The sequence below is a fragment of the Gambusia affinis genome, linkage group LG06 (assembly GCF_019740435.1).
Source record: "Gambusia affinis linkage group LG06, SWU_Gaff_1.0, whole genome shotgun sequence".
Lineage (NCBI taxonomy): Eukaryota > Metazoa > Chordata > Actinopteri > Cyprinodontiformes > Poeciliidae > Gambusia > Gambusia affinis.
In genome coordinates this window covers 12,868,479-12,896,117 of record NC_057873.1, presented here as the reverse complement: position 1 = coordinate 12,896,117, position 27,639 = coordinate 12,868,479, and the positions used below count along the sequence as shown (strand labels likewise).

Sequence of the window (27,639 nt, the reverse complement as noted above, 5' to 3'; positions counted from 1 at the left end):
ACATTAATTACAAAAATTTGTTGTAATTAATGTAGTTAATTTAACGTTTTTTTCTATTTTTAAGGATATGCAAAATAAAGAAAGTAATAAAAAATTACAGTCAGTCATATATGTCACAATATTTCTGCCTCTGGATAGTGATTGAAGACGATTTTTTAAAAACTGACGGAGAGAAAATAATTTATTGCCATTTGCACAAATAAACAATAAAAGCACATTGAAATTCTTGTGTTTTGTCAACTCAAGAAAGGTACTTGAAAGATAGAAAAGTTTTCCATTTAAAAACAAAACCTGAAGAACGTTAGAAGCCGTCTTTAAAAGTAAGACCAGAGCTCAATTTCAATGCTTTACTTTATCTTATAATAGTTATCAAATAATTTAGAATGCTTTGTCATTTCATGTGAATCGGTTGTTGCAGTCCATGACACACTTAAGAGGAAACGAGGTAAAGTCTGATAAAGAATAAGGAAGTAAAAAATAAATTTTCTCGGAATGTACGTATGCAGGAGGCTGGGCTTCGCTATCAATGCTCCACCCACCCGGTGCGCTCTCATAAGAAAAACGAGCGTTCCGGGTAGAGGAACAGCCGTTTTGGTCTTGTTTGAGCAGAAGCTCTTAGGATAACACGCAGCTAATTCTGTATTTCTCCGTGAGAAGGGTCTGTCCTCACTGGTAAGCTTTCTTCACTTCTTTTCTGAGTTTATTTGAGCAGACGCACTTGCTGGCATTTAGACCAACACAAACAAAAACAGCCGTGGTGTGGCGTAAAAGCAAATACAATTGAGTCATCGCATTTCTAAGAAAGTCTTCCAAGTTACCTGGTTTGCATGCAGCCAAGCCCATCTTTTGAACTATGTACGTTTTCTTGAAAAGATTTTTAACTGACTATTTTAAAATAAAAATATTTATTTTGGTAGCTATATTTTGATAGTGTCAATGTCTCAAACAAATTAAGAAAACTTTACTATAAATTTTTGCTCACTTAAAATCTGTTTCTGTTGTTTAACTTCCCAAAATTCATCTAAAGTCTGATATTTTTGAGATGCTTGTGGTGTGACACTCTCTAAATACCAAAGTTCCACGATATTTGAAATTGCTTCTCATTCCTACTATGCGGTGCTTTTTGAGTTCCCATGTCATAATGTGGTATATTGGGGTAAGGGTGACCTAATATTTGTTATATCTATCTCATCATATACATTTGACTTCCATGTATCACAAAACACAACCATGTGCAAGATTAATTTATTTAAAGTAATTAAATCTGATTTTTAAATGCAATACTTACGTCACTGTTATGTCCCCTTTATAAGTTTTTCCTGATTAATTTTAAATGTTTGTTTGCTTGTGATATAACAAAAAAGTTTCTGCCTGCTTTAAAGCTTTTTAACCCATTTCCCCCCAAAGTCGTCTGCTTCACAGGTACAATGGTGAACTGCTGTGGTCTGCTCACTGACAAGAAGGAACCAGGTACTCAGCCGTTAGAAAGCAAACAACACTTGGTTTCTTCTCAGAAAGTCTTTTTAGCACAGAACCTGTAAAGTGTAATAAGACGCTCATAAGATATATTTCTATGGTTCATTCACATCTTTCTTTTGCTGATTTAGTTCCTCTGAAGAGCATTGATGCTCAACTGGAGGTGAAGGACCATGTAGCTACTCTGGTCTCCACTCTGAACTATGAGAACAAGGAGGACAAACCTCTAGAGGCTGTGTTTGTCTTCCCTCTGCCTGGAGATGCTGCTGTGTGTCATTTCAGTGCTCAGATTGGAAAAACACACATTGTAGCTGAGGTGAAGGAGAAACAGCAGGTGAGCTGGAACAAAGATGTCTTCTCTATAAAGAAGCTGAAACACAGAAAAGTGAACATTGCTGACATGCTTCATGTGGACTGCAGGCTCAGGAGGAGTATGATGATGCCCTGAGCTCCGGTCAGCAGGCCTTCCTGTTGGAGGAGAGTGAGCAGAGTCCAGATATTTTCTCTCTGAAAGTGGGCAGGCTGCCTCCAGGAGAGAGCGCCTCCATCAGGCTGGAGTACGTCACTGAGCTGGCTGTGCAGGCTGATGATGGGTTGAGGTTCTGTCTGCCTGCTGTGCTCAACCCTCGATACCAACCTCAGGGTAGGAAAACCAGCCAATGGATGGATGGATGCACTGATTTACATTTTAATTACAAACTAAATGACTCCCAGTTTTCTCTCATGTTGTTTCCAGGTAGTGAAGGTCCCAGTGTCCAGGTGACCTCAGTACCAGCCTCTCTGGTGCCCTACAGTCTGTCCTTCTCTGCCAGAGTGTCCTCTCCTCGTCCAGTCTCTAAAATAGAGTCCAGTTGCTCTCTGGAGCCTCTTCAGTATCTCAACGCTGATCAAACTCAAGCCACGGTGGGTAGAGAGCTGATTTTACTGCTGGATGTAGTTACTATGAACAAGATAAATCACTTTAGTTTTCTTATTTTTGTTTTTGAATTATAGGTGAAGTTGGGTGGAGGACACAAGTTTGACAGAGACATTGAGCTACTGATTTATTACAAAGACACCCACCAGCCCTCTGCTGTGGTGGAGGCAGGACAGGCCTCTGCCAAACCTGGTGAGAACGGATTACTTAAGGTCTTACTGATTATTAAATGTTAGAGTATCAAGAGGTTCATGTTTGTTTTTGTTTTTTTTTCCATCTCCAACATGTCCCAGGCTCTCTGATGGGTGACCCAGTGGTGATGGTTAGCCTTTACCCTGAGTTCCCCCAATCAGTGATGTCATCACTCGCCACCTGTGGAGAGTTTGTGTTCTTGATGGATCGATCAGGAAGTATGGGCTGCCGCATGAACAACAGCACACCGCAAGAAACTCGCATTAGCAGTGCACGGGTATTTATTTATTCAAGTTTTAAAGGTTTTTTTAACCCCTTAACTGTCTCCCCAAAAGCTCTTAAATGAAATTCAACTGGTCTATGAGGGCACCGACGTCCTCATGGCAGCAACATTTCTGTGTAGAGTTCATGACTGCCCATTTTATTTAATGCAGAAAGTGTTTTAAGTTTGAATAATTAGAATAAGTTTTCCATTTAAAAACTTATCTGAGAAGGGTTAGAACAAAATCAAACTTTTGGCACACTGAAACAATTGTTTAAAAAATTTATTATATTGAATACCATTGTCAAAACTAGAAATCTAGCAATTTTGTCACTTGGTATTATATAGACTTTTAACCAAGCAGTCGTTTTTTCTGTTCAGGACTTCTTTATGAAGGTTCATTGTCAGAAACTATGACCACCATAATCTTTGTCATAAAGTAATTGGCATTCCTGATGTAAAAAAAACTCTTTCAGCTCCTGATATTTTGTCTTTCTTTAGGACACTCTGCTGCTCCTGTTGAAGAGTTTACCAATGGGCTGCTACTTCAACATTTACAGTTTTGGTTCCTCCTTTGAGCACATCTTCCCGTGAGTGTCATCTAAGTCTTTCCCTTATCGACTACTACTCAAAAAAGAAAAAATGTACTAGTCCCTAACTTTCCTTAATATCTACTCAAGAGCTCATGTGAAAGTGTTGTTTCTTTATATTTTATTCAGTATGATTTTCTTTTTTGGAGTATTGGTTGTATTGTTCTTAATGGCAGTAAGAGTGTGGAGTATAGTGAGAAGACCATGAAGAAGGCTCTGAATAAGGTTGAAAAAATGGGAGATGATCTTGGAGGAACAGAAATTCTTCAGCCTCTCAAACACATTTACAGCCAAGCCTGCATTCCCAAACATCCTCGACAGGTCAGATATACACTTTTATTGCACCAACTCTAGAAGTTGCACCAGCAAATAATCAGCTTTATCATATCTATGTAAAATGAACAATGTGGTTGTTCACCACAATGACTCCTACTGCTTCACTCATTTCTGGAATGTTTGACAAACTTGTTTTCACCCAACCTCATTTACATCTCCTCCCCCAGTTGTTTGTCTTCACTGACGGAGAGGTTGGAAACACCAAAGAAGTTACTGATCTTGTTAAGAAGAATGCAGGCTCCCACAGGTGGAACCATAAACACACAGATTCTCAGTCTGGTTCATGTTCTGATGTCATTGTGAGTTAGAAATCAAACTCTTGTATTTTAGGTGTTTCTCTTTTGGGATTGGAGAAGGAGCCAGCTCTGCTCTCATCAACGGGATGGCCAAAGAGGGTGGAGGTCACGCTCAGTTCATCACTGGGGCTGACAGGATGCAACCAAAAGTAAAAACAAAATTTCTGGAAAAAAATAAAAATTCACCAGCTCATCAGAATGTGATGATAGTAAAAGTAAATAATTTCACAACTAATGTTTGAATCACAGGCGATGCAGTCACTCAAGTTTGCACTGCAGCCGGTTGTGGAGGACATTTCTGTCTCTTGGGATTTACCAAAGGGAGTGTCCACCACCGTTCTCTCTCCACCCATTACAACTATTTTTCAGGGTCAAAGGTCACTGATTTATGCTCAGCTAACTCTACAGGTAGGGTCACTTCTGTCTGTTTCCTCCTTAAGTATCATTTTAAACTTCACTGGTGAGATTTAAATCATACTATATACATATATATATTTTTCTTCCTCCAAATCAAATAATTTTTACAGAGTTCAGAGGAAGCAGATGGCAGTGTGACAGTGAAGTACAGCCTGGCAGGTCATCCCTCTCATAGCCAGCTGCACTTCAATCTCAAACCTGCAGAGGACTCTGGGTAAAACAGCTTAGATCAGGGGTGTCAAACTCCAGTCCTCGAGGGCCGCAGTCCTGCAACTTTTAGATGTGCCTCTGCTGCAGCACACCTGAATAGAATAATTAAGGCTCTGGAGAACTGATCTACACAAGGTGGAGGTAATTAAGCCATTTCATTCCAGTGTTTTGTACCTGTGGCACATCTAAAAACAGCAGGACTGCGGCCCTCGAGGACTGGAGTTTGACACCCCTGGCTTAGATCATTGTTTTAAGGCAATACCTGTATTGTATTTGTGTAAGTCAGACGATTGTCACGGAAACCATGTGTTTTAATATTTACTTGTTTCTCAAAAACTTTGCAATATAAAGTGTTCCCTTTTTGTCAAGTTATTTTTAGAGGGGCTCCATGTCCTGTTTCCCTGTGTAATCTTCAAGATTTTTGGACATTTTGAAGTCTCTTAAATGGCAGAAAATTTGCAGCCAAGGTGTATGGTTCAAGATTTGTCAACTAGACATTATTAGCAGAGGGGCTGCACAGTGGTGGAGTTGCTGGCACTGTTGCCTTGCAGCAAGACAGTCCTGGGGTCCTTCTGCATGGAGCTTGCATGTTCTCTCTGAGCAGCACGGGTTCTTGGACATCTTCAGGGCTTTCTCTTCAGATGCAGTTCTCATGAATTGTGGCCTGAATTTCATTGGTGCCTGTTTGGGTGGCAACCAGACTGTTTTAATACTTGACTACATCAGTTTGCAGGTTTGCATCTGCAAACCTCATCGTCAGGTTGAGGTTGAGGTTGAGGAAACGAGTCCGTTTCTGTGGGTATCGGAGTTGCTGTGGTGGGGAAACCCAGTGTGATCAGGAGTTGTCCGATGTATCTGATGTGTTTTTGTCGTGTTCATAGTCAGGATCTCAAGGTGTAGCCATATAATGAAGGATGCTATTTATTTACAGTGCTGGTTTTAATTTCTTCATTTCTTCCTTTCTCCGCTTCTAAATTGACCAGGTGGTTGTTTGAGTTTACAAAAAACGTTTGGAAGAATAAAGAAGGTGCATGAGGAAATATAAGTGAAGATTGGCCATATCCTAAAGAAAAAAAGGGGCATGTTACAGAAAAAGCATGCAAACAGACATAATAGAGGAGTTAATCTTTATGTTGAAAGAGAATGAGCTCCATCTTTAGATGTTTTTCCTTCCTGTCTGTAGATTAACAGTCCACAGACTGGCTGCTCGTACTGTGATTCGCTCCCTGGAGTCTGAGGAGAGGACACAAAGTGAGCAGAAAGATGAAGACATGAAGAAGAAGGTGGTGGAGCTCAGTATCCAATCAGGAGTGAGCAGTTCTTTCACTGCCTTCATTGCTGTTAACAAAGACAGCGGCGAGTCCGTTGAAGGACCTCTGGTGCGCAGAAATGTCCCAACACCTTTCATTGGAAGTGAGTGATTTTTATTTTTAAATAATCGTTAATAGAGAGTTAGAATAAGTATAAATGGTAAGTAAAACTCCTATTGACTGCAAATATGAACTGATATGATAGACTGATCAAATAAGTTTAAGTCTGAAATGATTCAGATGAAGAAGCAGAATTTCTATAGACTATTTATTAAAAGTATTCATTCCTTTGCATATTTTGCACTCTATCGGTTTTACAAATCAATTATAATCAACAAGGTTTGGCTTTGTTTGAAATGAAATTTGAAATGAAATGAAATTTATTCGAACATGATACAAATATAAAAATAAAATAGTGCACAGTAACAAGAAGTGCATAAGAAAGAAGAGAAAATACAGATTTTTTGTTTCAGTTAACATATCATGCTCAAAATGGGGTAGGAAGAAGTGAGAACTTATAAACTCCTACCCCTAAACACTTGAGACTTTAGAGTCCTACTGTCATTAAAAAAAATCAAAATCAAAGTGGCAGTCAGAAGTAACAGTTACTAATATTTACCTATACATTTTCCCATTTTATGCTGGTTTATCTTTCTAAACCCTTACACCAAGTTGTTATCTTCAATACACACCTTATTGCTTTCTGTCCCCATGTGTGTATCTATTGAAAATTACCTCTTTGTACTTTCTTTTGAATTGTGTTAAACTATTGCTTTGTTTTAAATCTTCATGTAACTTATTCCATAACTTTACACCTTTAATTGAAATACAGAAGCTTTTTCTTGTTGTTCTAAAATTGCGGATCTTGAAGTTTGAGTGACCCCTTAAGTTATACCCCCCTTCTCTTTCAGAAAACGTGCTCTGTATGTGCTCAGGTAGCAACTTTTTAGATACCTTGAACATAAATTGAGCCATTTTAAATTCTTCAAGCTCGTCAAATTTGAGAATTCTGGATATTATGAAGAGCGGGTTTGTATGCTCATAATAACCGACATTATGGATGATTCTAATGGCTCGTTTCTGTAGGACGGTTACCGGATGTAAAGAGCTCTTGTAATTAACTCCCCACACTTCACAGCAATATGATAGATATGGTAAAATCAGAGAGTTATATAGAATATGAAGTGATTTAGCATTCAATACATGTCTAGCTCTAGCCAATATGGATATACTTCTACTGAGTTTACTCTGTATATGTTGAATATGAGGTTTCCAACTGATTTTGTCATCTATTAAACCAAGGAACTTATTAGCAAAAACCCTTTCTAGAGTTACGTCCTCTATTTGAACTTGGATTTCAGTATTTTTATAACAGTTCCCAAAGACCATGAATTTCGTCTTGTCCAAATTTAGGGATAATTTGTTATGGTCAAACCATATCTTTAACTTACTAATCTCTGAAGTGACTGTTGAGAGAAGATGCTCTAAATTGTCTCGTGAGGCTAGAATATTTGTGTCATCAGCGAATAAGATAAATTTTAATACATTGGACACTTTACTGATATCATTTATATAAAGATTAAATAAAACTGGTCCCAGTACTGATCCTTGTGGTACTCCACAGACAGTCTCCTGCCACTCAGATTCCACATCTCCCAATTTCACAAATTGTTTCCGGCTCTTTAAATAACTCCTCATCCAGTCAGAAACTACTCCCCTAATTCCATAGCGTTCTAATTTTTTAAGTAGGATTTCATGATTTATTGTATCAAAAGCTTTCTTTAAATCTATAAATATCCCTACTGCCAGTTTCTTACTATCTGTTGCGTTGGTTATTTCTTCTATTAAGTCAGTTACGGCCATCGATGTTTGATAATATTGAACACCAGATATAATATGTTTGGACACTGCAGTAGCAAATTCTTTCTTAATCCAACTGAATAAATTAACTTGATTTCAAATGAATTTTAATGTAATTGTTTTTACTTGGCGCTGAATCTTCCTTTGTACATTTCTGGTCGTTTCTGGTTACATTTAGAAAAATGGATTCCACAAAAGGGGGGGAAAGCATGCAATTTCTCCAATGTTTTTAATTTTAATAGTTTCAAATACTGATTTTATTTTTTTCCACTACAATATTTCAACTTATAATCTATATTGAATCTTACTCTATACATCATGAACAAGAACGAAACATGAGCCAAGGTAGAAAAACTCCCGAATTCACATCAGAATGTTTCCAGCGGCTTATATTTAGTATATTCTAACAGACTATTAGAATTTAAGTTTAAAATAATTTAGAAGCTGTAACTAATTTCAACAGTTCTTTTGTTATTGAAGCTGTCAAACTTGTGTTAGTAAAAGCAAACCAGGCCAGCTTTACATTTAGCATCAGATTTAATCTTTGTCTGAATCCGTCCTCTGGGCTTTTGAAAACATATTTGTTGGTGTGTTCAAAAAGTCAGAATAGAACTCTCTGAAAACATTTTTCGGATTAAATATAATAGTTTTTCTTTCCTTTTTTTTTTTAAACGTGTTCCTTTATTTTGTTCTAGGGAGCGGGAGGTCTACAGCTTGTTATAGGTCACCACCTAGTGGTAAGTAAAACTCTAAGGAGGAACTGGTACAACTTAAAAACACAATTACTTTGTACTTGGATACCATTTATTATCAATAATAGTTTATTACAAATTTTGATTACATTTTCACACAAATGGAAGAGAATTTAAACAATCACAATAGCATGTATTGTACTTTTCATTGCTGTTTACATGATACCAATGTATTAAACAATATACTGCAGCAAGTTTGTGTACTTCCATTTTAACCATATGTGGTTAAAATGAAACCTTAAGCTTTATAGATTATTGTTTTATATTGTGTCTTAACAGTTAAGACAATTTCATAACCTGAATTTTATTTTCTTTGGTAAGAAACATTATTAGATTATTGTAACAATTAATATATCAGCAAATTATTTGCTCACTAATTTTATGTTTGTTTCAATCAATTCCAAGCAATGTTTTATGTAAAAAAAAAAAAAAAAAAAAAAAGGAGGAATTGTAGACGGAGGTAAAAATCAGAAAATGTAGAGACAAACTTACTGAAGCCCAGTCCTGTTGATTAAAACAGGTGAAGTGAATTTTACATTTGGGATTAGAGATTCAATCTGAGCATATTCTGAATACATCCTGAATGTGTATTTTTTATGTCTGTCTGTGTCTCTGTGTAGGAGATAGATGTCTGTATAAATTTGCACCAATGCGTAAGTAAAAACTCTCACTGTCACTTAACATTTTCACTATATACTTGGGCCACATTTACCATCAGTAATAATTACAGTAATAATAACAAGTCTTGAGTAACATTTGACACAAATGGAACAGAAATTAAACAATCAATGATTTGCTGCACAGCCACAGTATGTGCTTTAATTATATTGTCCAAATCAGTAGCAAGTATTTTACTTACCGTCGTTCACATGATACAAATTTCTTTAAATATTTTACTGAAAAAAAAGTTTGTGTACTTTAACACTGAGATTACCTTACATAGTCAGACTCCCTCAGTCATTTGTTTAAAGTGAAAATTTAAACTTTATAGGTTATTTTTAGTTTACATTTAGTCATATTGTTTTGGTAAAGATAAAATTAAGCCCTCAGTAACCTAGCCTGAAAGAAATTGTTGGAATGAAATTCACAGAAGTCTGTTTGCCCAGACTAAACACAATAATTTCAGTTTTGTATTTATCCAGTCAGTTTGGAGTTAACCATTCTTTTTAACATCTTGTTGACAGTTTAACTGAGCCTGCAGTGGATCAGGTATAAATTAAGGGAAATATACGTGGACGTTGTTGGCAAAACAGTGGGGGAAAAAAATGATAATCCCAGTGGCATAAAATATGAAGGGAAACAATAGGACCCAAAATTTAAGTTTTTATGTATGTTCTTACCTCTTTGAAAAATATATATATAAAATTGACCCTTTTTCAGGCATAAAACTTAATAGAAATACGATCTCAGACACCTTTGATTTATTCTTAAGACTTTACTTTCTGGTGTATGGCGCCATGAACATATGCATACATGCCGATTTACTTGTACTCTGCAAAATCGCTTTATATAAAAAACTTTTAGTTTTTACAGATTTTTATTTATTTGGGTTTTTTTTTAAGTTTTTAGTTTTTACAGATTTTTATTTCTTTTTTAAAGTTTTGAGTTTTTTCTGATTTGTACCTCCATCTATGCAGTTATCCCTGCATAGATGGGATAACTGCATAGTAAAAAACCTATGGATAACTATGCAGTTAATTTAACTATGCATAGACAGAGGTAAAAATCAGAAAATGTAGAGACAAACTTACTGAAGCCCAGTCCTGTTGATTAAAACAGGTTAAGTGAATTTTACATTTGGCATTAGAGATTCAATCTCAGCATATTCTGAATACATCCTGAATGTGTCTAAATGGTATTCAGTGTCATATTCACCAAAATAAAACTGAGTCTGAAAACAGTTATTGGAATGAAATGTCACAATCTTAGAACTGTATTTTTTTTTATGTCTCTCTGTGTTTCTGTGTAGCAATGAATCGTATCCAAAGACGTGCACCAATGCGTAAGTAAAAACTCTCTCACTGTCACTTAACATTTTCACTATATACTTGGGCCACATTTACCATCAGTAATAATTACAGTAATAATAACAACTCTTGAATAACATTTGACACAAATGGAACAGAAATTAAACAATCAATGATTTGCTGCACAGCCACAGTATGTGCTTTAATTATATTGTCCAAATCAGTAGCGTGTATTTTACTTACAGTCGTTCACATGATACGAATTTCTTTAAATATTTTACTGAAAAAAAGTTTGTGTACTTTAACACTGAGATTACCTTACATAGTCAGACTCCCTCAGTCATTTGTTTAAAGTGAACATTTAAACTTCATAGGTTATTTTAGTTCACATTTAGTCATATTGTTTTGGTAAAGATAAAATTAAGCCCTCAGTAACCTAGCCTGAAAGAAATTGTTGGAATGAAATTCACAGAAGTCTGTTTGCCCAGACTAAACACAATAATTTCAGTTTTGTATTTATCCAGTCAGTTTAGAGTTAACCATTCTTTTTAACATCCTGTAGACAATTTAACTGAGCCTGCAGTGGATCAGGTATAAATTAAGGGAAATATACGTGGACGTTGTTGGCAAAACAGTGGGAAAAAAATGATAATTCCAGTGGCATAAAATATGAAGGGAAACAATAGGACCCAAAATTTAAGTTTTTATGTATGTTATTACCCATCCATCCATCCATCCATTTTCTTTACACCCTTCTTCCCTTAACGGGGTCGGGAGGGTTGCTGGTACCTATCTCCAGCTGCGTCCCGGGCGAGAGGCGGGGTTCACCCTGGACAGGTCGCCAGTCTGTCACAGGGCAACACAAAGACATACAAGACAAACAACCATTCACACACACACTCACACCTAGGGAGAATTTAGAGAAACCAATTAACCTGACAGTCATGTTTTTGGACTGTGGGAGGAAGCCGGAGAACCCGGAGAGAACCCACGCATGCACAGGGAGAACATGGAAACTCGATACAGAAGGATCCCCGGCCGGGAATCGGACCAAGAACGTTCTTGCCGCAAGGCAAAACCTCTACTACCAAGAGCGCAACTGTGCCGCCGTATGTTATTACCTCTTTGAAAAATATATATATAAAATTGACCCTTTTTCAGGCATAAAACTTAATAGAAATACGATCTCAGACACCTTTGATTTATTCTTAAGACTTTACTTTCTGGTGTATGGCGCCATGAACATATGCATACATGCCGATTTACTTGTACTCTGCAAAATCGCTTTATATAAAAAACTTTTAGTTTTTACAGATTTTTATTTATTTGGGGTTTTTTTAAAGTTTTTAGTTTTTACAGATTTGTATTTCTTTTTTAAAGTTTTGAGTTTTTTCTGATTTGTACCTCCATCTATGCAGTTATCCCTGCATAGATGGGATAACTGCATAGTAAAAAACCTATGGATAACTATGCAGTTAATTTAACTATGCATAGACAGAGGTAAAAATCAGAAAATGTAGAGATAAACTTACTGAAGCCCAGTCCTGTTGATTAAAACAGGTTAAGTGAATTTTACATTTGGCATTAGAGATTCAATCTGAGCATATTCTGAATACATCCTGAATGTGTCTAAATGGTATTCAGTGTCATATTAACCAAAATAAAAATTAGTCTGAAAACAGTTATTGGAATGAAATGTCACAATCTTAGAACTCTATTTTTTGTTTATGTCTCTCTGTGTTTCTGTGTAGGAATGTATCGTATCCAAGGATGTGTACCAATGCGTAAGGAAAAACTCTAACTCACTGTCACTTAACATTTTCACTATATACTTGGGCCACATTTACCACATTTTTTTTTTTTTTTTAATGACAGTAGGACTCTAAAGTCTCAAGTGTTTAGGGGTAGGAGTTTATAAGTTCTCACTTCTTCCTACCCCATTTTGAGCATGATATGTTAACTGAAACAAAAAATCTGTATTTTCTCTTCTTTCTTATGCACTTCTTGTTACTGTGCACTATTTTATTTTTATATTTGTATCATGTTCGAATAAATTTCATTTCATTTCATTTCATTTCATTTCACCATCAGTAATAATGTAAGACAAGTCTTGAATAACATTTGACACAAATGGAACAGAAATTAAACAATCAATGATTTGCTGCACAGCCACAGTATGTGCTTTAATTATATTGTCCAAATCAGTAGCATGTATTTTACTTACCGTCGTTCACATGATACGAATTTCTTTAAATATTTTACTGAAAAAAAGTTTGTGTACTTTAACACTGAGATTACCTTACATAGTCAGACTCCCTCAGTCATTTGTTTAAAGTGAACATTTAAACTTTATAGGTTATTTTTAGTTTACATTTAGTCATATTGTTTTGGTAAAGAGAAATTTATTTAATCAAAGAATGTCATGAATATGTTTAGGGCTGCACCAATTGCAGTTTTCTGGCCAATTCCTGGTTACCAATCTTTAAAAAGCCTGACCTGCCAATTTTGATTTTGGCTGAAATATTTTTTTTTTTATTATTATTTTTGAAATGTCGCTAAATATAGCAAAAAAGTCTGTGAGTTGGCAACAGTGGGGTGAAAAAAAGTTTGTGTACTTTTACACTGAGATTACCTTACATAGTCAGACTCCCTTAGTCATTTGTTTAAAGTGAAAATTTACATATTTACTTCATAGGTTATTTTTAGTTCACATTTAGTCATATTGTTTTGGTAAAGATAAAATTAAGCCCTCAGTAACCTAGTCTGAAAGAAATTGTTGGAATGAAATGTCACAATCTCACTCCTTTTTTTATTTATTCTGATCTAGCTATGATGTTTTACGATGCTCCACCACTTTTGGTTAATTAAAAAGAGCTGGTCCATCAACAAATAAACATTGAAACGGCAACTGAAAAACATGGATATATACTTGGATTGACCCTTTTTCAGGCATAAAACTTAATAGAGATAAGATCTCAGACACCTTCTTTGATTTATTCTTAAGACCTTACTTTCTGGTGTATGGCGCCATGAACATATGCATACATGCCGATTTACTTGTACACTGAGCTTTTTATTATTATTTTTTAAATTTTGAATGTCTACCTTTATTTCTAATTTTGTTTTCTTTTTCAGCATGTGAAAATTTTGATATGCCACAGTCATGTAAGTGTACTTTCATAACCATATCCATTCATTTTTTTCGCCAGTTTTACCATATATGGTCACAGAGTACTGATGTTTATCTTCACTGGTCAGTAGGGGTGTAGTGATACAATAATCTCAAGATACAATATGATAATCTGATCACAATACGATCAGATTGTGATAGTATTGTATTTTGTTTCTTGGCAACAAAATACAGCCCATTGTTAGTAATTGAAGAGTTGAGATTTCCAAAAACAAAGTAATCTAATGTTGCGTTGCATTTTTTTATGTTTGGAAACTCATCTCTTTCACATAACTGGAAAAGCCGGTATTCTCTGACATTTGCACCAATATGGTTTACTTATTTTAGCATAACTCTGGTTTTACTTGGCCTATTAACACATTTAAAAACCTGGTGTGTAGTTTATAATGGGCACTTTAAGCACAAGTTGAAAGTGAGATTGGGGGAGGCGGGGTCTTGCTGCTACGCTGTCACAAACCAAACATGTTAAAAAGACGGTATAAGCCTATTGACCCCTATGGTTTAACGTATCAATACTGGCAGATGAAAAATCGATACCTTCTGAGGGTGGAAAAAAATCGATAAAAATGGTAGACTCGATATAATTATACAGCCCTACTGGTCAAGTCACAGACACATTGAACAGACAACAATGCAAGTATACATTTGGGGCATTTTAGAGTAAGTAATTAACCTACCATGCTAGGTTCCTGTGAAAGGAATCTGGAATACTTGTGAAAAATCCAGATGGGCTGAAGTAAATGGTAATGTTTTCTGTCCTTGTTTGGGGGTCAACAGTTTTTGTACATCTCTTGTTGTCAGGCAATTGTTTAGAGGACTGAGCAGCATAAGAACTAATGCTGCCTCACCTCTTGTAGTTCTGGTACATAAGGTCACAACTCTTAAGTGCTTTTCAGACAATAAGACTTTAAATTTTATACTTTGATAAACTGGGAGCAGTGCAGAACTTCGAGATGCTCCTGGAACTACAGGCGAGTTATCCATGCAAATTCTACATGCACATAATATAGTTACCCTACTGGGCCAGACTTTCACTGCCCACTATATTTACTTTTTGATGTACATTGTGTTTTTAGTTGTTGATATATTAACACTCACAGAGAGGACATTGCTATGAAGAAGATGAAAGAATAGTGTCTTCAAAAAGTAGTTGTAATTGTGTTGTTACAATATTTGGCAACAGGATTGAAATGATTTGTTTTCATAAGTACTTGAGTGAAATTTACAGAATTATTGTAACAAAACTCACTTTTGTTTCATCATAAGACAAGAGCTAAGACTTTTATTGTACCTGTTTTATGCCACAGGTGACATGCTACAAGACTTTCAGGAAGAATCCAGTGAGCCAAAAGCTGTGCTACCCAGTAAAGACCCTCTGCTGCAGCTGGTGTCCCTGCAGAAAGCATCTGGCTGCTGGATGCTTGATGCAAATCTGGCTGCTGTGCTGGGAAAGACCAGCGAACAAGTGGAAAAGGCAAAGCCACAGTCGGTGGGTTCTAAACTAACACTTAATATAAGAAAATGGGAAGTAACATTGTAGGTAGTACAAATAATTATCACTCTGTCCATTAATTTTCAAAGTTGGCTCAATAATTTTTATGGTTGCTTGCACTTAGGGAAGTTTAAGTTCATTTGCAGGAGTAATGAGTAAAATGAAGGAAAAACAAACATGCAGTCATTCACTCACACCTGAGAACAACTTGAAGGCCATTTGTCTTACCATCCAGGTATTTGTATTGTGGGAAATGTTGTAGTGCCAAGAAAGAAAACCTTCATGGAGAACATAGAAACTCAACACAGAAAGTCTCCAGGGATTTGAACCGAGAACCTTGTTCCTGTGCGGCGACTGAGTCAACAACCATGTTTTAATGTTGAGCTGTAAACAGAGAATTGATATGGAGTTAATCTTCAATATCAAGCATATGAAACCAAACTGGTAATCTTTAACACACACCAGACTGGATATTTAAAGAATAACCGCCAAACTGAAAATAGTCAGCAAAATACAGAGTAGCATAAGTATCATTATTTTCTTGTACAGTAATAATAATGAATAGTAAAGTTTACAAGCGACAATGATGGAATTTAAAGCTGCAGAATGTCATTTTTATTAAATGTTTTTTTGTGTTTTTTTTTACATATTGGTTATGACTGTTGCTATGTTATAGTGTGAGATAGATAATCTGCCTCCTCCCATTGTTGCACTGCTTTGGGTCAAAAACAACCCAGCAGAGCAAGGAGAAAGATATTGATGCTGTCAATCAACATCGTGTACTTGTTACTCACATCTTCCCACTTGAGCAGTGAGCCTGATCCACAGCACTAATATCTTCCTCCTGGCTCCAACTGGTTGCTTTTTAACAGGAGCAGTGCACTTCTGCAACTTGCTATGGTTGCATTGGAAGGAGCTTGATGTTATTTCTTTGACAAATTATCTGTCTCATGCCATACTGTCGTGACATTGACAATTTTAACAAATATATAAAACACTTTTTCCAAAAAAGTTGCATAACGTGGCTTTAATGCAATATCTGAAACAACTTGCAATTAAATATCATGCCAACATGGCATGATCCTGTTTTCTGTTTCGTCTCTCTCTGCTAATTAGGTCAACAATGAAGTGTGGGCGTCCATTCTGGCTCTGATTTGGCTTCATGGTTTTAAGATGGATGCAAAGGAGGAGTGGGAGCTTCTGTCTATGAAGGCCGCATCATGGATTAAAGCTCAAAACGGTAACACACATATTCAGCAGGGAACTGTTACGTTCACCATGATGCGTTTAAAACAGAAGGTACAACTAGATGCAAAAATAATACTAGTGAATCTTTTCTTTCCTTCAGCTCCATGTGTGTCGGAGTGTGTTGAAGCTGGAAATACACTGCTGGGTTGCGGCGTGAAGAAAGAAGCTCTGGGGCTCTGAGGTTTACCGACAGGCTTCAGCTCTACTATGGAAGCACCTCAGTGCAGGAAGGAAAACACTGAAGTTGTTGATGACCAAGAACAAGCTTAGGACTTTATTTTCTTTTTGCAAAATTTAACCAAGAATCTGCCAGCATGCCTTTAGATATTTACACTATATGCATAAAAAAGAAGCCATGGAGCATAGCTTTATACTTAAACTTTCAGCATATGGATTTTAACCAGTTTTACTGAAACAATATGTTCATGTAATAAATGAATAAATGCATAAAAATAAAAAAGAATGCCAATAATTATTTTTTTTTTATCCATGTTTTTGTAATTTTGCTTGACAAGACTGACTCCAACCCCACCTGCCACACACACATGAATTGCCCTGTCATACATACCACTCTCATGTGAAAAACTGCACGAAGCATGCAGGTGAATACCTGGCTGTACTTTTGGCTTATTTAAATGGATACAAGTGTTTACCAAACATGATACCAAGCACTGTTAACATTTATACCCTTAGCTAATTTGTAATGCACATCCATATTGCCATGAGAGAAAGGATTCCTGGTGACAAAATATGGACAGGTTTTTGGGGTATGAGTATATTGCAAGCTACCATATCAGACAGAGAGGATTTTACTGACATTTAACCAATCAGGAAATTAGAGTTGCTGAGATTTTAATGTTAGGCCCAAAATTCTCTTAAATTAAAAAGATTAAGTGAATAAAATGAAGCAAAATTCATTTCAAACAAATTGAAAACTCTTAGTTTGAGAAAACCTCATCATGGCTTCATCCTTAAAATATTAAGTCCAGAGACAATGTGATTTATTTTCAACAGATAAAATGTAAATCCATATTGGTGGGTCTCTTCTCACAAGCATAGAGATGTGCTTAATGAAATTACGGAGGGAAATTTAAATCATGGAAACATCAATTTGGAGAAAAAAATAAATACATTTTTGACAACGGGTTTTTTGGTTGCATTGAAGTAGATGTATTTCACAAAACTGCAAAAACTAGTGTTTTTCTGGGGGGGTTTTCTGAGGCCTGAGCATAAAACTTGAAAGGTTTCATGAAATTTGAAAAAGATAGGACAAAGCTTAAATAAACAGTAGTTGAAGTACATGGCTACATTTTAAAGTTTTAATGGTGTTTCTAGCTAAACGTACATGGAATGGGTAAGCTGTGAATTATGGAATGTTCCATTCCTTTTATTGTTCCCCAAGACGATTACACAAAGCTGAATATTTTGTAAACCATATAAGACGTCAATACCATCATCCTCAGTCTGAGAATGGTTTCCATGTCGAAGCCTTGACAAGTGGACACTCACAGCACCAGAACCAAGAGACATGTACGAAGTTGGAAACAGTCTGTGCTCTTAGCCAATACTAATGTTATGATTACTTTCTGAAGATCTACTAATTGAGGTGAATGAAGCACTGCTCTCTTTTCTTCTACTGTTATAGATCTGAAACCCCTCGGCTCAATTGTCGAAAACAGATACAGACTTCACTTTCATTTTCCTGCTCTTTGTGGTGTAAAATTATTAAACTTTAAACAAACTTTGAAGCAGTGAAGATGCCAGTCAGCTGATTGTGTTCTGTAAGCAATTTAATAAAGTATTGATGCTCAGCAAGAAATCCTCAGACATGGGTTCAGTTCAGCAGTGAAAAGGTGATGGAAATTTGTGCAAACAAAATTGAATGTTTGTGTGTGTGTGTGTGATCCATGATCATGTTGATTGTAGGCCCTGTCCCAGTGCTGGTGGTGGGAGACAGAAGAACTTCACTATGCTAAGTGATGCTAAAATCATATTATTGATGGGAAATGTCTCCTATCTGGAGGCAAGTCATTGCTGACCTGAAAATGTGAAAGGCTTTTTGTCAGTATATGAGTGATATGTCAGTATATGATTCAATTACTTTGCTAACTTTTGTTTGTGCGGTGGTTTGTTTTAGTGTTATAGGTGTCACAATTTGGTCACGTCTGGTAATCACGTTTTTATTCAAAACTCTTGGTGTTGTAAGATCTTTTGAGGGCGTTGTCATTTTTATTAAGGTTGTTGATTTAGTGGCTAAATTTCGAGTTGGAGTGGTTTTTGAAGGTACTGTGGAGGGCAAGACTTTTGTTGTTGAGGTAATTTTATCTTTTGCTGCTGCTGCTAAATGAGGTGCAGGTGTGACAATTTTGAATGTCTCCTTTACTGGTTGATTTCCTTCATCATCTTTGATCTTTTCATTAGGTTTTTTGGTTATATGAGCTTTACTCATAATAGTTTTAGTCGTTTTGACCGTTGTGAATGGCTTAACTGTTGTTATTGGTAATGTGATGGGTTTGATAGTGTATTCATTGAGTGTTAAGCAGTTACTGTTTTCTGTGTTTACTTTCGGTAAGCTCCAAATTACTCTAATCTCTTCCAGTTCATTACTGGCAGCTGTTCCAATTTTTATTTCATATGATTTATCCACTCGAAAAGCTAAAACATCTGCTTCAATTGTCCATCCACAAGTTGTTTTTATAAGTCTTAAGTTACATTTTGTGTCTTTCTGATCCTTCGTTAGTACATTATTTTCTGAGTTCATAATTCCTCTACACATCTCGCGACGATTGCTTTCGAACACTATTCTTGAGACAATTATTTGTCTTCCTAGCATGCTGTTACCGACTTCATCAGTTGACATATATATTTTAACTCTGTCAGTCATCATTTCAACCATACTCGTTATCTTTGTATCTTTTACTCGTTCTAAATCACCTTTACCTGTTACCGAAATATCGAGGTTTGTCATTGCCATGTAATGTTTGAATTCATAGTCTTTGTTCCATTGTCTTCCCATTTTTACTTCAATGTCAAATCCGTCATCTCTAATGTACATAATGATTAAACATTGATCTGTGATATATGCGTCGTTCTGTATCCTAATTGTTTTGTGACACAGTTTTCAGTTAGTATAGCTTACATGGGCCTCATACTCAGTTTCTGAATTTGTTTGAGTTGCAGTCTCTGTTAAACTTGCTGTCCATTTCCAGTCTAGGTGCACATGTCTAGTTTTACGAGTTAACTTTTTAGAAAAGTCTGAGTTAAAACTTGCTGGAAAGAACACTGGCATGTACTTGTCTGGAATTCTATAAGTTGTGTGATACTTATCTTTTTCATTGGAGATGGATCTTTCCTTGTGGGTGGTCATCTCTAAGTCATCGTTTGTCCCCCCTGGTGGCTGTCTTTGAGTCCATGTTCTGTCACTTGGGATCGTCGTGGTCTGTTTGTCCTGTGGTGTCGGATGCAGATTGTGTGAGTTCGTCTCTCCTGTTGCATGGCTCATCACTTCTGTCAACATCCACAGTTGGACAGTTATCAGTATCAGTCTCATTGCTGCGAGGCTTCTGCTCATCTTTCTTGTCAAACTCAATTTTAACTCTGTCTTTATTCTGAACTTCAGTGCAATGAGTCAAATGATGCCAAGTGGTACTTCCTTCTACTTGGACAGCTGTTGGGGTTGCTCTTTTGACTTCATAAGGTCCTTCCCATCGGGCCTCATGCCATCTGCGTCTGTACACCTTGATGTACACCAAATCGCCTGGTTTCACCGGTGGCTCCAACACTGCCGACTCTGGACTTCTGGATTTTTCCTGCAAATAGATAGCTCTATGGATAGCAGTTAGTTGTTCAACATAATCTTTCAATTCAGTTTGCAACTGCTCAAGCGGAGGTCCCTTGAAAGGTGACCTCCATTGCGGCACAGGCATTGGTCTGCCTGTCAGCATTTCATGTGGGGTTAAATGCGTGCTTTTGTGCATTTGCATGCGGTAGCTCATTAGTGCTAGTGGCAAAGCATCTACCCAGTTTAGTTTAGTTGTTGCACAAATCTTTCGAAGTTTTGCTTTCAGCGTGGCGTTGATGCGTTCCACCATTCCCTGGCTTTGGGGATGGTAAACTGAGCCAAGACGCTGTTTGATTTGTAGCTTTTGCAAAATGCCTTTAACGACTTTCTGTACAAAAGCTGAGCCATTGTCTGAACTGATTTCAGATGGAATTCCAAATCTTGGAATCACTTCTCTTGTCAAAAATTTGATAACTGTGTCTGCTCCTAAGGTTTTTGATGGTACTGCTTCGACCCATCGACTGAAACGGTCAATTATCACTAGCATGTACCTTTTACCTTGAACTGGTTTGAGCATGTCTACGTAGTCTATCACCAGGTGTTTGAAAGGTCCTTCCGGGACTGGAATGTGTCCAATGCATGGTTTTATGCCTTTTCGAGCATTGTTTTCTGCACATATTTCACACTGGCTTAGAATTTCATCCACCATGTCTTGCATGTATGGAGACCAAAAACCTTGTTTTCTCAGTTTTTCCAAGACTTTTCCTCGGGCACAGTGGTCTAAGCCGTGGGCTTCTGAGACCAATAATGTCAGTAATGCTACTGGTGCCATCAGTAGGCCTTCATGTGACCTCCATAACCCATTTTCACTCTTTGTAGCACCTCTGCGTACCCAAAGATCATGTTCACTACTACTTGCTTGTTGCTGCATTAAAATGACATCTTCTGGTGTAACAGCTGGTTCTAAGGTTACTACAGGTGCCAAGATGGCCATTTGGCTCTTGGACGCCATTTTCGCCGCTTCATCAGCCATGTTGTTGCCTCTCACAACAATGTCATTACCTTTTCGGTGTGCTTGACACTTGATCACTGCCAGCTTCAAGGGAAGCATCATGGCAGCTATTAGTTCTTTCAATTGTGCTTTGTGTTGTACTGGGGTTCCATCCGCTCTTTTGAAACCTCTTTGCTTCCATATTGCCGCAAATAAAAAGCAAACACCGTGGGCGTAAGCAGAATCAGTGAACACATTTGCTGATTTTGACTTAGCCATTTTGCAGGCTTCAGTTAGTGCTTTAAGTTCTGCGAGTTGTGCAGAACATGGTTGGTCATATTTTTCAGCTTTGACAGTTACAAAATTTTCACCTATTTGTTGTACCACCGCAAAACCTGCGTGGTTTCCAAGGTGGTCTCTGAAACATGACCCGTCAACGAAGTATGTGACTTCTGCATCAGGTAATGGTGTAGACTCCAAATCAGGTCTGAGTCTAGTGTATTTCATTGTTTCTGCTACACACTCGTGGTTCTCCATCACAATCCAAAGGAATCACATTTGCTGGATTGTTTGTGATGCATCTTTGAATCGTTATGTCTGGATATGTTAGAAGTAGCATGTACTGCAAATTTCTTGCTTGTGTTACGACAAATTTTCCTAAGTTTATCAACTCTGCGATTTTGTGGTGAGTTAATATTGTAACTGGGTAACCCATTGTAATGGTTTAAGCTTTTTCATAAGCATGGTAAACTGCTGCTAGCCCTTGATAGCATGGTGGCCAGCCTTGTGCTACATTGTCCAATTTTGTGCTGTAATAAGCAATTGGTTGTTTTTTCCGACCTGTACATGTTTCTTGCATCAAAACTGCTGTGACATACATGTCTTTTTTGTTTGCAACATATAAGTAAAATGGTTTGTCATAATTTGGAACTGCTAGTGCAGGGGCAGTCTGCATTTCAGATTTTAAGGTTTCAAAGGCTACTTTTGCTTCAGTAGTCCATTTTAGCAAATTCTTTTGGTTTTGATGACCTGGTTCTTTCATGAGTTCTCTGAGTGGTGCTGTTTTCTCTGCATAACTTTCTATCCAATCAGCATTGAAACCTGTCATGCCGAGAAATGTCATCATTTCTCCAACTGTTCTTGGACATGGAGCTTTGCTGACACCTTCTAATTGAGAAGGTGATATGCCAATGCTCCCTTCTGAGAGTTGTCTACCCAGGTATTCTACCTGTGTCTGACAATACCGTAGTTTTTCTTTGGAAGCTTTGTAGCCTCCTTCAGCCAATCTTTCAAGGACCTTTATTGAATCGCGATGGCAGTCGTCCAGCGTTGGTGATGTAACCAAAATGTTGTCAACAAATTGAAGCAATGTGCTATTTATTTCCAATCCTTCTAAGTCCTGTCTTAGTGCTTGATTGAACACATGTGGGCTGTGTTTGAACCCTTGTGGTAACCGAGTGTAACTGTACTTTTTACCTCTGTAAGTAAATGCAAACAGATATTGAGATTGTTCTGCTAGAGGAATAGTAAAAAATGCAGAACACAGATCAATTACTGTGAAGAATTTTGCTTCAGCAGGAATTGCAGTTAAAAGTGTGTGTGGGTTGGGCATTTCCGCCGAAGATCTGTCTTCCACTACATCGTTTATTGTGCGAAGGTCATGTACTAGGCGGTACTTTGACTTATCTGCTTTTAGAACTGGAAAAATTGGAGTATTGCATGGACTTTCAATTTCCACCAACACTCCTGCTTTTAATAATCCTTCAATTGTTTTGCTGATTCCTTCTTCTGCTTCTGTTTTTAATGGATATTGAGGACGAAATGGAAGTTTAGCATTTGGTTTTAGTTCAACTTTAAATGGGTTGGCTGATTTTACCAGTCCCACATCTGTTTCATGTTTTGACCACACTGATTCAGAAACTTGTTTTAACATGTCATGCATTAACGGGTTTTCATCCAACACATCTTTTTCTTTTGGTTGTTCAGTGTCATTAATTGGTACTGTTATCACCTGTGGTTTCGCTGTCATTGAAGTTTCAGTAATTATTTTAATCATTGTTGCATCTTCTGATTTAAATATTAATGGACTTTCTGTTTGTTCCCATTTTATCTGTGTCGCAATTTTCATCATTGGCCCAAGGTCTTTTGCATGAAAATTTTTATTTACAAACAATGTTATGTGTGGTACAGATTCTGCAACATTGTATCATTGAGAAATGAAATCATTAATTTCTACGTTGAGCGCTGCTCCTTGTCTCCCAACAACAACGTATTGGGACACCAGGTTCACTGTTTCACCTTGAGTTTCCTTGTCCCATTGTTCTTCAAACTCTATGCTTTTCGAAATGTCATAGTACATTGTGCAATGATAATCTAGAAATGGTTTTTTAGCTTCAGGAATTTGTATTTGGATGTATTGACCCCATTTAGAAAGTACTTCTTCAATTGAGTTATTAATGTCTCCTAGCCAATAAACTTTAGCTTCATGTTGTTGCATGTACATTTGAAAATCCACACCTTTTTTTTCAACATACACACCTTCAGGAGAACACCAGATTTTTATATGTAATTTGCACAGGGCATCTCTTCCCAGTAGGTTAATTGGTGTTTGATCAGATACCAAAATTGGTATTTTTATTTCATTGTCATTTGTTGCAAGTCGAACAGGAGCTGTCATTTGGATTAATTGTCTTGTTCCCGAGAACCCTACTGTTGATACGAATTTATCAGACATGGGGAGATGCGTTGCATAATTTGGACTCACACAAGTGTAAGCTGCTCCTGTATCGACCAACATTGGAGTTTCCTTGTTTTCAATTTGAATTTTCAATATTGGTTCATCGTCAGCACCTGAAGTTAGAATTGGGTACTGACTTTCTCCCCTAGGGTCCTCTGGGCATCCCTAGTATCCAAAATTTGGTGGATTGTATTGAGTTGTTGAATTTTGTTGAACTGGTGGATCGTATGGGACTCCTTGTGAGTCATATGGTGTTCCTTGTTGATTATATGGAACTGCTTGGTGATTATATGGAGCTGTCGGTGGACCTGGTCTGGCTCTGCCTCGTGGCCGTCTTTGGAATGAGTTGTCACCATTTTGACACTGGTCGGCACGATGTCCAAAACCGCCACATGTCCAGCATGCTCCGGGTGCTCTAGATGGACCGCCTCGTCCTCTGTTAGGCCATGAGAGGCTTCTTTGCTGTCTTCCTCGGGGCACAAATGGACGTGAGTTCCATGGTTGTGGGTAAACATTCACCACTGGTTGAGAAGGTTGAGTCAGTTGTGGAGCTGGAGTATACATCTGTGGCACTGAACTCACCGGTTTAGGAAGATTGGCTGCATTTTGGCTAGGATGCTGGTCCCCCCTCATCACTGCAGCTTGAGTCTTAGTCTTGCTTTTTCCTTGAAGTTCTCCAAGCTGTAGCTGGGCCAGTTTCCTTTGAATGTTTTTGTCTTGGTCAGCAAGTCTTTGTTCATCATTTCTGTATTTCTCTATTGCATGCACCATATGATCGCGAAATTCTTTAAACGGCATTGACATCAGAGTCACCACTGATTGTGGCATTACATTCACCATTGATTTCCGAAACATAGCTGCGATCATTGGATATTCTTCAACATGAAACTCCATGACCTCATTCCACCTTCTCAGCTGCCTGGCGACGTAAGATGCTGGATTTTCCGAGTCACCAATTGGTTCCCCTTTCAAGGTTTTAGGATCCGTTTTGTTTGGAAATTCTGCCCTCAAGGCAGCCCATATTGCCGTCCGGAATGCATTAAGTTCAAGTCCATCTGCTCGTTCCTGTAACATCCATGGGTGGTTTTTCAAAACGTTCTGCATGGTGGCAGTTCTTTCGCAAAAATAGCTTTGATGTCTCCCAGTGCCAAAATTTTGCCAACTGTCTCTTCTTCTAGTACTCTGATCCATTTCCCTGCGCCGTCATGAATGTCTGGCAGTCGTGAAATTAACCCGATCAGATCCATCGAGGCAAATGGTAAGTATTGAGCAACGTCTCCTTTTAATATGATTGGTAATTGTTTTGAGGGGTCATAACGATCAGGTTTACGTATGTCAGGTCTTAGTCTCAAATCATATTTTTGTTTTGGGTCCATGTGTTGTGTTTTAGCAGGTGTGCTTGTGCTTGGACCAGTTGTTGCTCTGTCTCGGTCATCTTCGCATCCTGCTTCCTGTTCAGCTATTCGCATAAGGCTTTCATCAATTTCTTCTTCCATGTCCTGTATCATTGTTCGATTTATTTCACGTTGCAGATCAAGGCCTTTATTGTCTAAACTTAACCAGTAATTATCTCCGCTTCTGCGTCTCCCTGTATGACCAGCGTAGCAGTCCAGAATTTTATTATGTCCAATTGTCCTTGTTGTGGAGCATCCAACATTAGTGGTTTGAGTTCCTGTTGGAATTGTTGACATTGATGTAGAATGTCTACCAGCTGGCTTGTAGCCATCTACAGTTGCATATGATGTTGATGGTTGCATACTCTTTACATGTTTATTAATTGTGCCACTATGTTGTGGAGGTGAACCTTCATAATCTGGAGCGTTTGAGTTTGTTTGCAGTGTTTGAGTTACTGTTGGTAGTGCTGCATGCACTGTAGGTGATTTATCTGATAGAGCTTCCAGCTCTTTATGTTGAGGTGATTCCACAGTACCTTGTCTAGAGTTTACGAATTGATCGTCATTCTTGTATCCAAAATCACCTGTAATGTTCAAAACTCCTGACAGGGTTGGATACAATCCAGCAGGGTTCATCTTGTCATCCTTAAATTTTTCATAATTATTTTTGAGCTCAACAAGTTGCTGTTTCAAGTTCTTTCTGTATTTTTCACCTTCTTCTTTGAACAGTTTTAAAATGTTCAATTCTAATTCTCTTTTGGCTTGTCTTTTCTTACTTTTGTCTTTTGGTTTGTAATCAGTGATTCTTGTTTCCATTTGTTCACAAAGGGATAAGTCAAAGCTCCCATTTTCAGGCCACTCAGATGGAAGACCACGTGTTCGTTTTTCCCATTTCCTTGAAATTTTAGGAATTTGAGTAGCATATTCTGGGTTTTTTGAACCAATAATCACAATAGGTATGTTGCTCACTCTGTTTGTCTTTATACAGTTGTGTAACTATTGAAATTCAGTTTAAGTATTTTCTTTCAATCAGTTGCAGTTTTGTTAATCTCAACCTTTCATTTGGAGTTAGTAAAGAATTAGTTCATTATTTTAGTTATTGTGCTTGTTACATTATTCCTTGTAGTATTGTTTGCTTATTGTTGCTAAATATGTTATATATTCTTTAATAAATGTCGCAGTTTAGCAAGTTCTTTGCAGTTCTTTAACTCTATTTACAGTAAAATATACATTTAAATGATCTTCAACATAGTTCAGTGTCACAGAAACAATGATTATTTTGTTTAAGGTCTGTATGATTTAGTTCACATGTGTCAAACTCAAGGCCCGCGGGCCACATGTGGCCCGTTACGTGATTTTATGTGGCCCTCTCCCTCCCACCACCGTTTTACAGGGCTATTGATTGACTTAAAATAGGTTTTGAGCACAAATTGACCACAAACTACATCTCCCATAATGCCTTCCGATTGTTACCAGCCAACATTAGGGCTTCTCGCCACTAGAGTGCAGCAGAGTCACCTCAAGCTGATTATTAATTTTCCCAGCGAATAAAACTGAAACATCGACAAGCTAACATCAAAATGTCTAAGAATAGAAAAATCAATTTACAAGGAAGACTGTTTCATGAACGATGGGAAAACGAATACCTCTTTGTACTACAAGGTGAAAAACCAGTATGTCTTTTGTGTTCTGGGGCAGTGTCCGTTGTGAAAGAATACAATATACGTCGGCATTTTGAAACAAAACACGGAGCTAAGTACGCGAAATTTAGCCTTCAAGAAAAACAAAAAATTGCAGCAGATTTAAAAGGCAGATTGCAAATGCAGCAGAAATTGTTTACAAAAGCCACAGCCAAAACTGATGCAGCGGTGAAAGCAAGCTTTATTGTAGCTGAAGAAATCGCCCGAGCTTCAAAATCTTTTTCGGAGGGTGCATTTTTGAAGCAGTGTATGCTAAAGGTGTGTGAGCAGGTGTGTCCCGATAAAGTACAGACTTTCCAAAATGTCAGTTTGTCAAGAAATACCATCGCGGAACGAGTTAAAGAAATTGCCGGAAATTTATCGACACAGCTGGCCGAAGAAATGGGCAGCTGTCTTTTTTTTCCAATATATTTTATTGAATTTTCTCTTTTAGGACATTTACAAACAAACTTAACATTGTAAACACGTACTTATACACACTTGCATTCACTCACGCATTCACCCTTCAAACCTGCATTTGTT

General features: G+C 37.3%; 1 protein-coding gene across 1 annotated transcript; it reads left to right on the top strand.

The window, feature by feature from the left end:
* The first annotated feature begins 548 nt into the window (after positions 1-548).
* Positions 549-16,986, top strand: LOC122833060 (von Willebrand factor A domain-containing protein 5A-like). Its single transcript, XM_044120360.1, has 24 exons — positions 549-672; positions 1,408-1,470; positions 1,608-1,810; positions 1,897-2,119; positions 2,213-2,379; positions 2,470-2,584; positions 2,686-2,861; positions 3,348-3,436; positions 3,613-3,757; positions 3,940-4,019; positions 4,103-4,217; positions 4,318-4,476; positions 4,596-4,699; positions 5,879-6,108; positions 8,561-8,602; positions 9,238-9,270; positions 10,587-10,619; positions 11,553-11,693; positions 12,336-12,368; positions 13,720-13,749; positions 14,632-14,636; positions 15,003-15,263; positions 16,383-16,506; positions 16,615-16,986. The coding sequence occupies exons 2-24, from the start codon at positions 1,428-1,430 to the stop codon at positions 16,692-16,694; spliced, it is 2,631 nt and encodes an 876-aa protein (XP_043976295.1). The 5' UTR covers positions 549-672; positions 1,408-1,427; the 3' UTR covers positions 16,695-16,986.
* Positions 16,987-27,639: the final 10,653 nt, after the last annotated feature.

Excerpts from the sequence above, each read along its gene's own strand:
- LOC122833060 (XM_044120360.1), top strand. The coding sequence starts at position 1,428 with ATGGTGAACTGCTGTGGTCTGCTCACTGACAAGAAGGAACCAG. Across the intron at positions 2,380-2,469 it reads CTGATCAAACTCAAGCCACG|GTGAAGTTGGGTGGAGGACA; the intron begins GTGGGTAGAGAG and ends TTTGAATTATAG. Across the intron at positions 16,507-16,614 it reads ATGGATTAAAGCTCAAAACG|CTCCATGTGTGTCGGAGTGT; the intron begins GTAACACACATA and ends TCTTTCCTTCAG.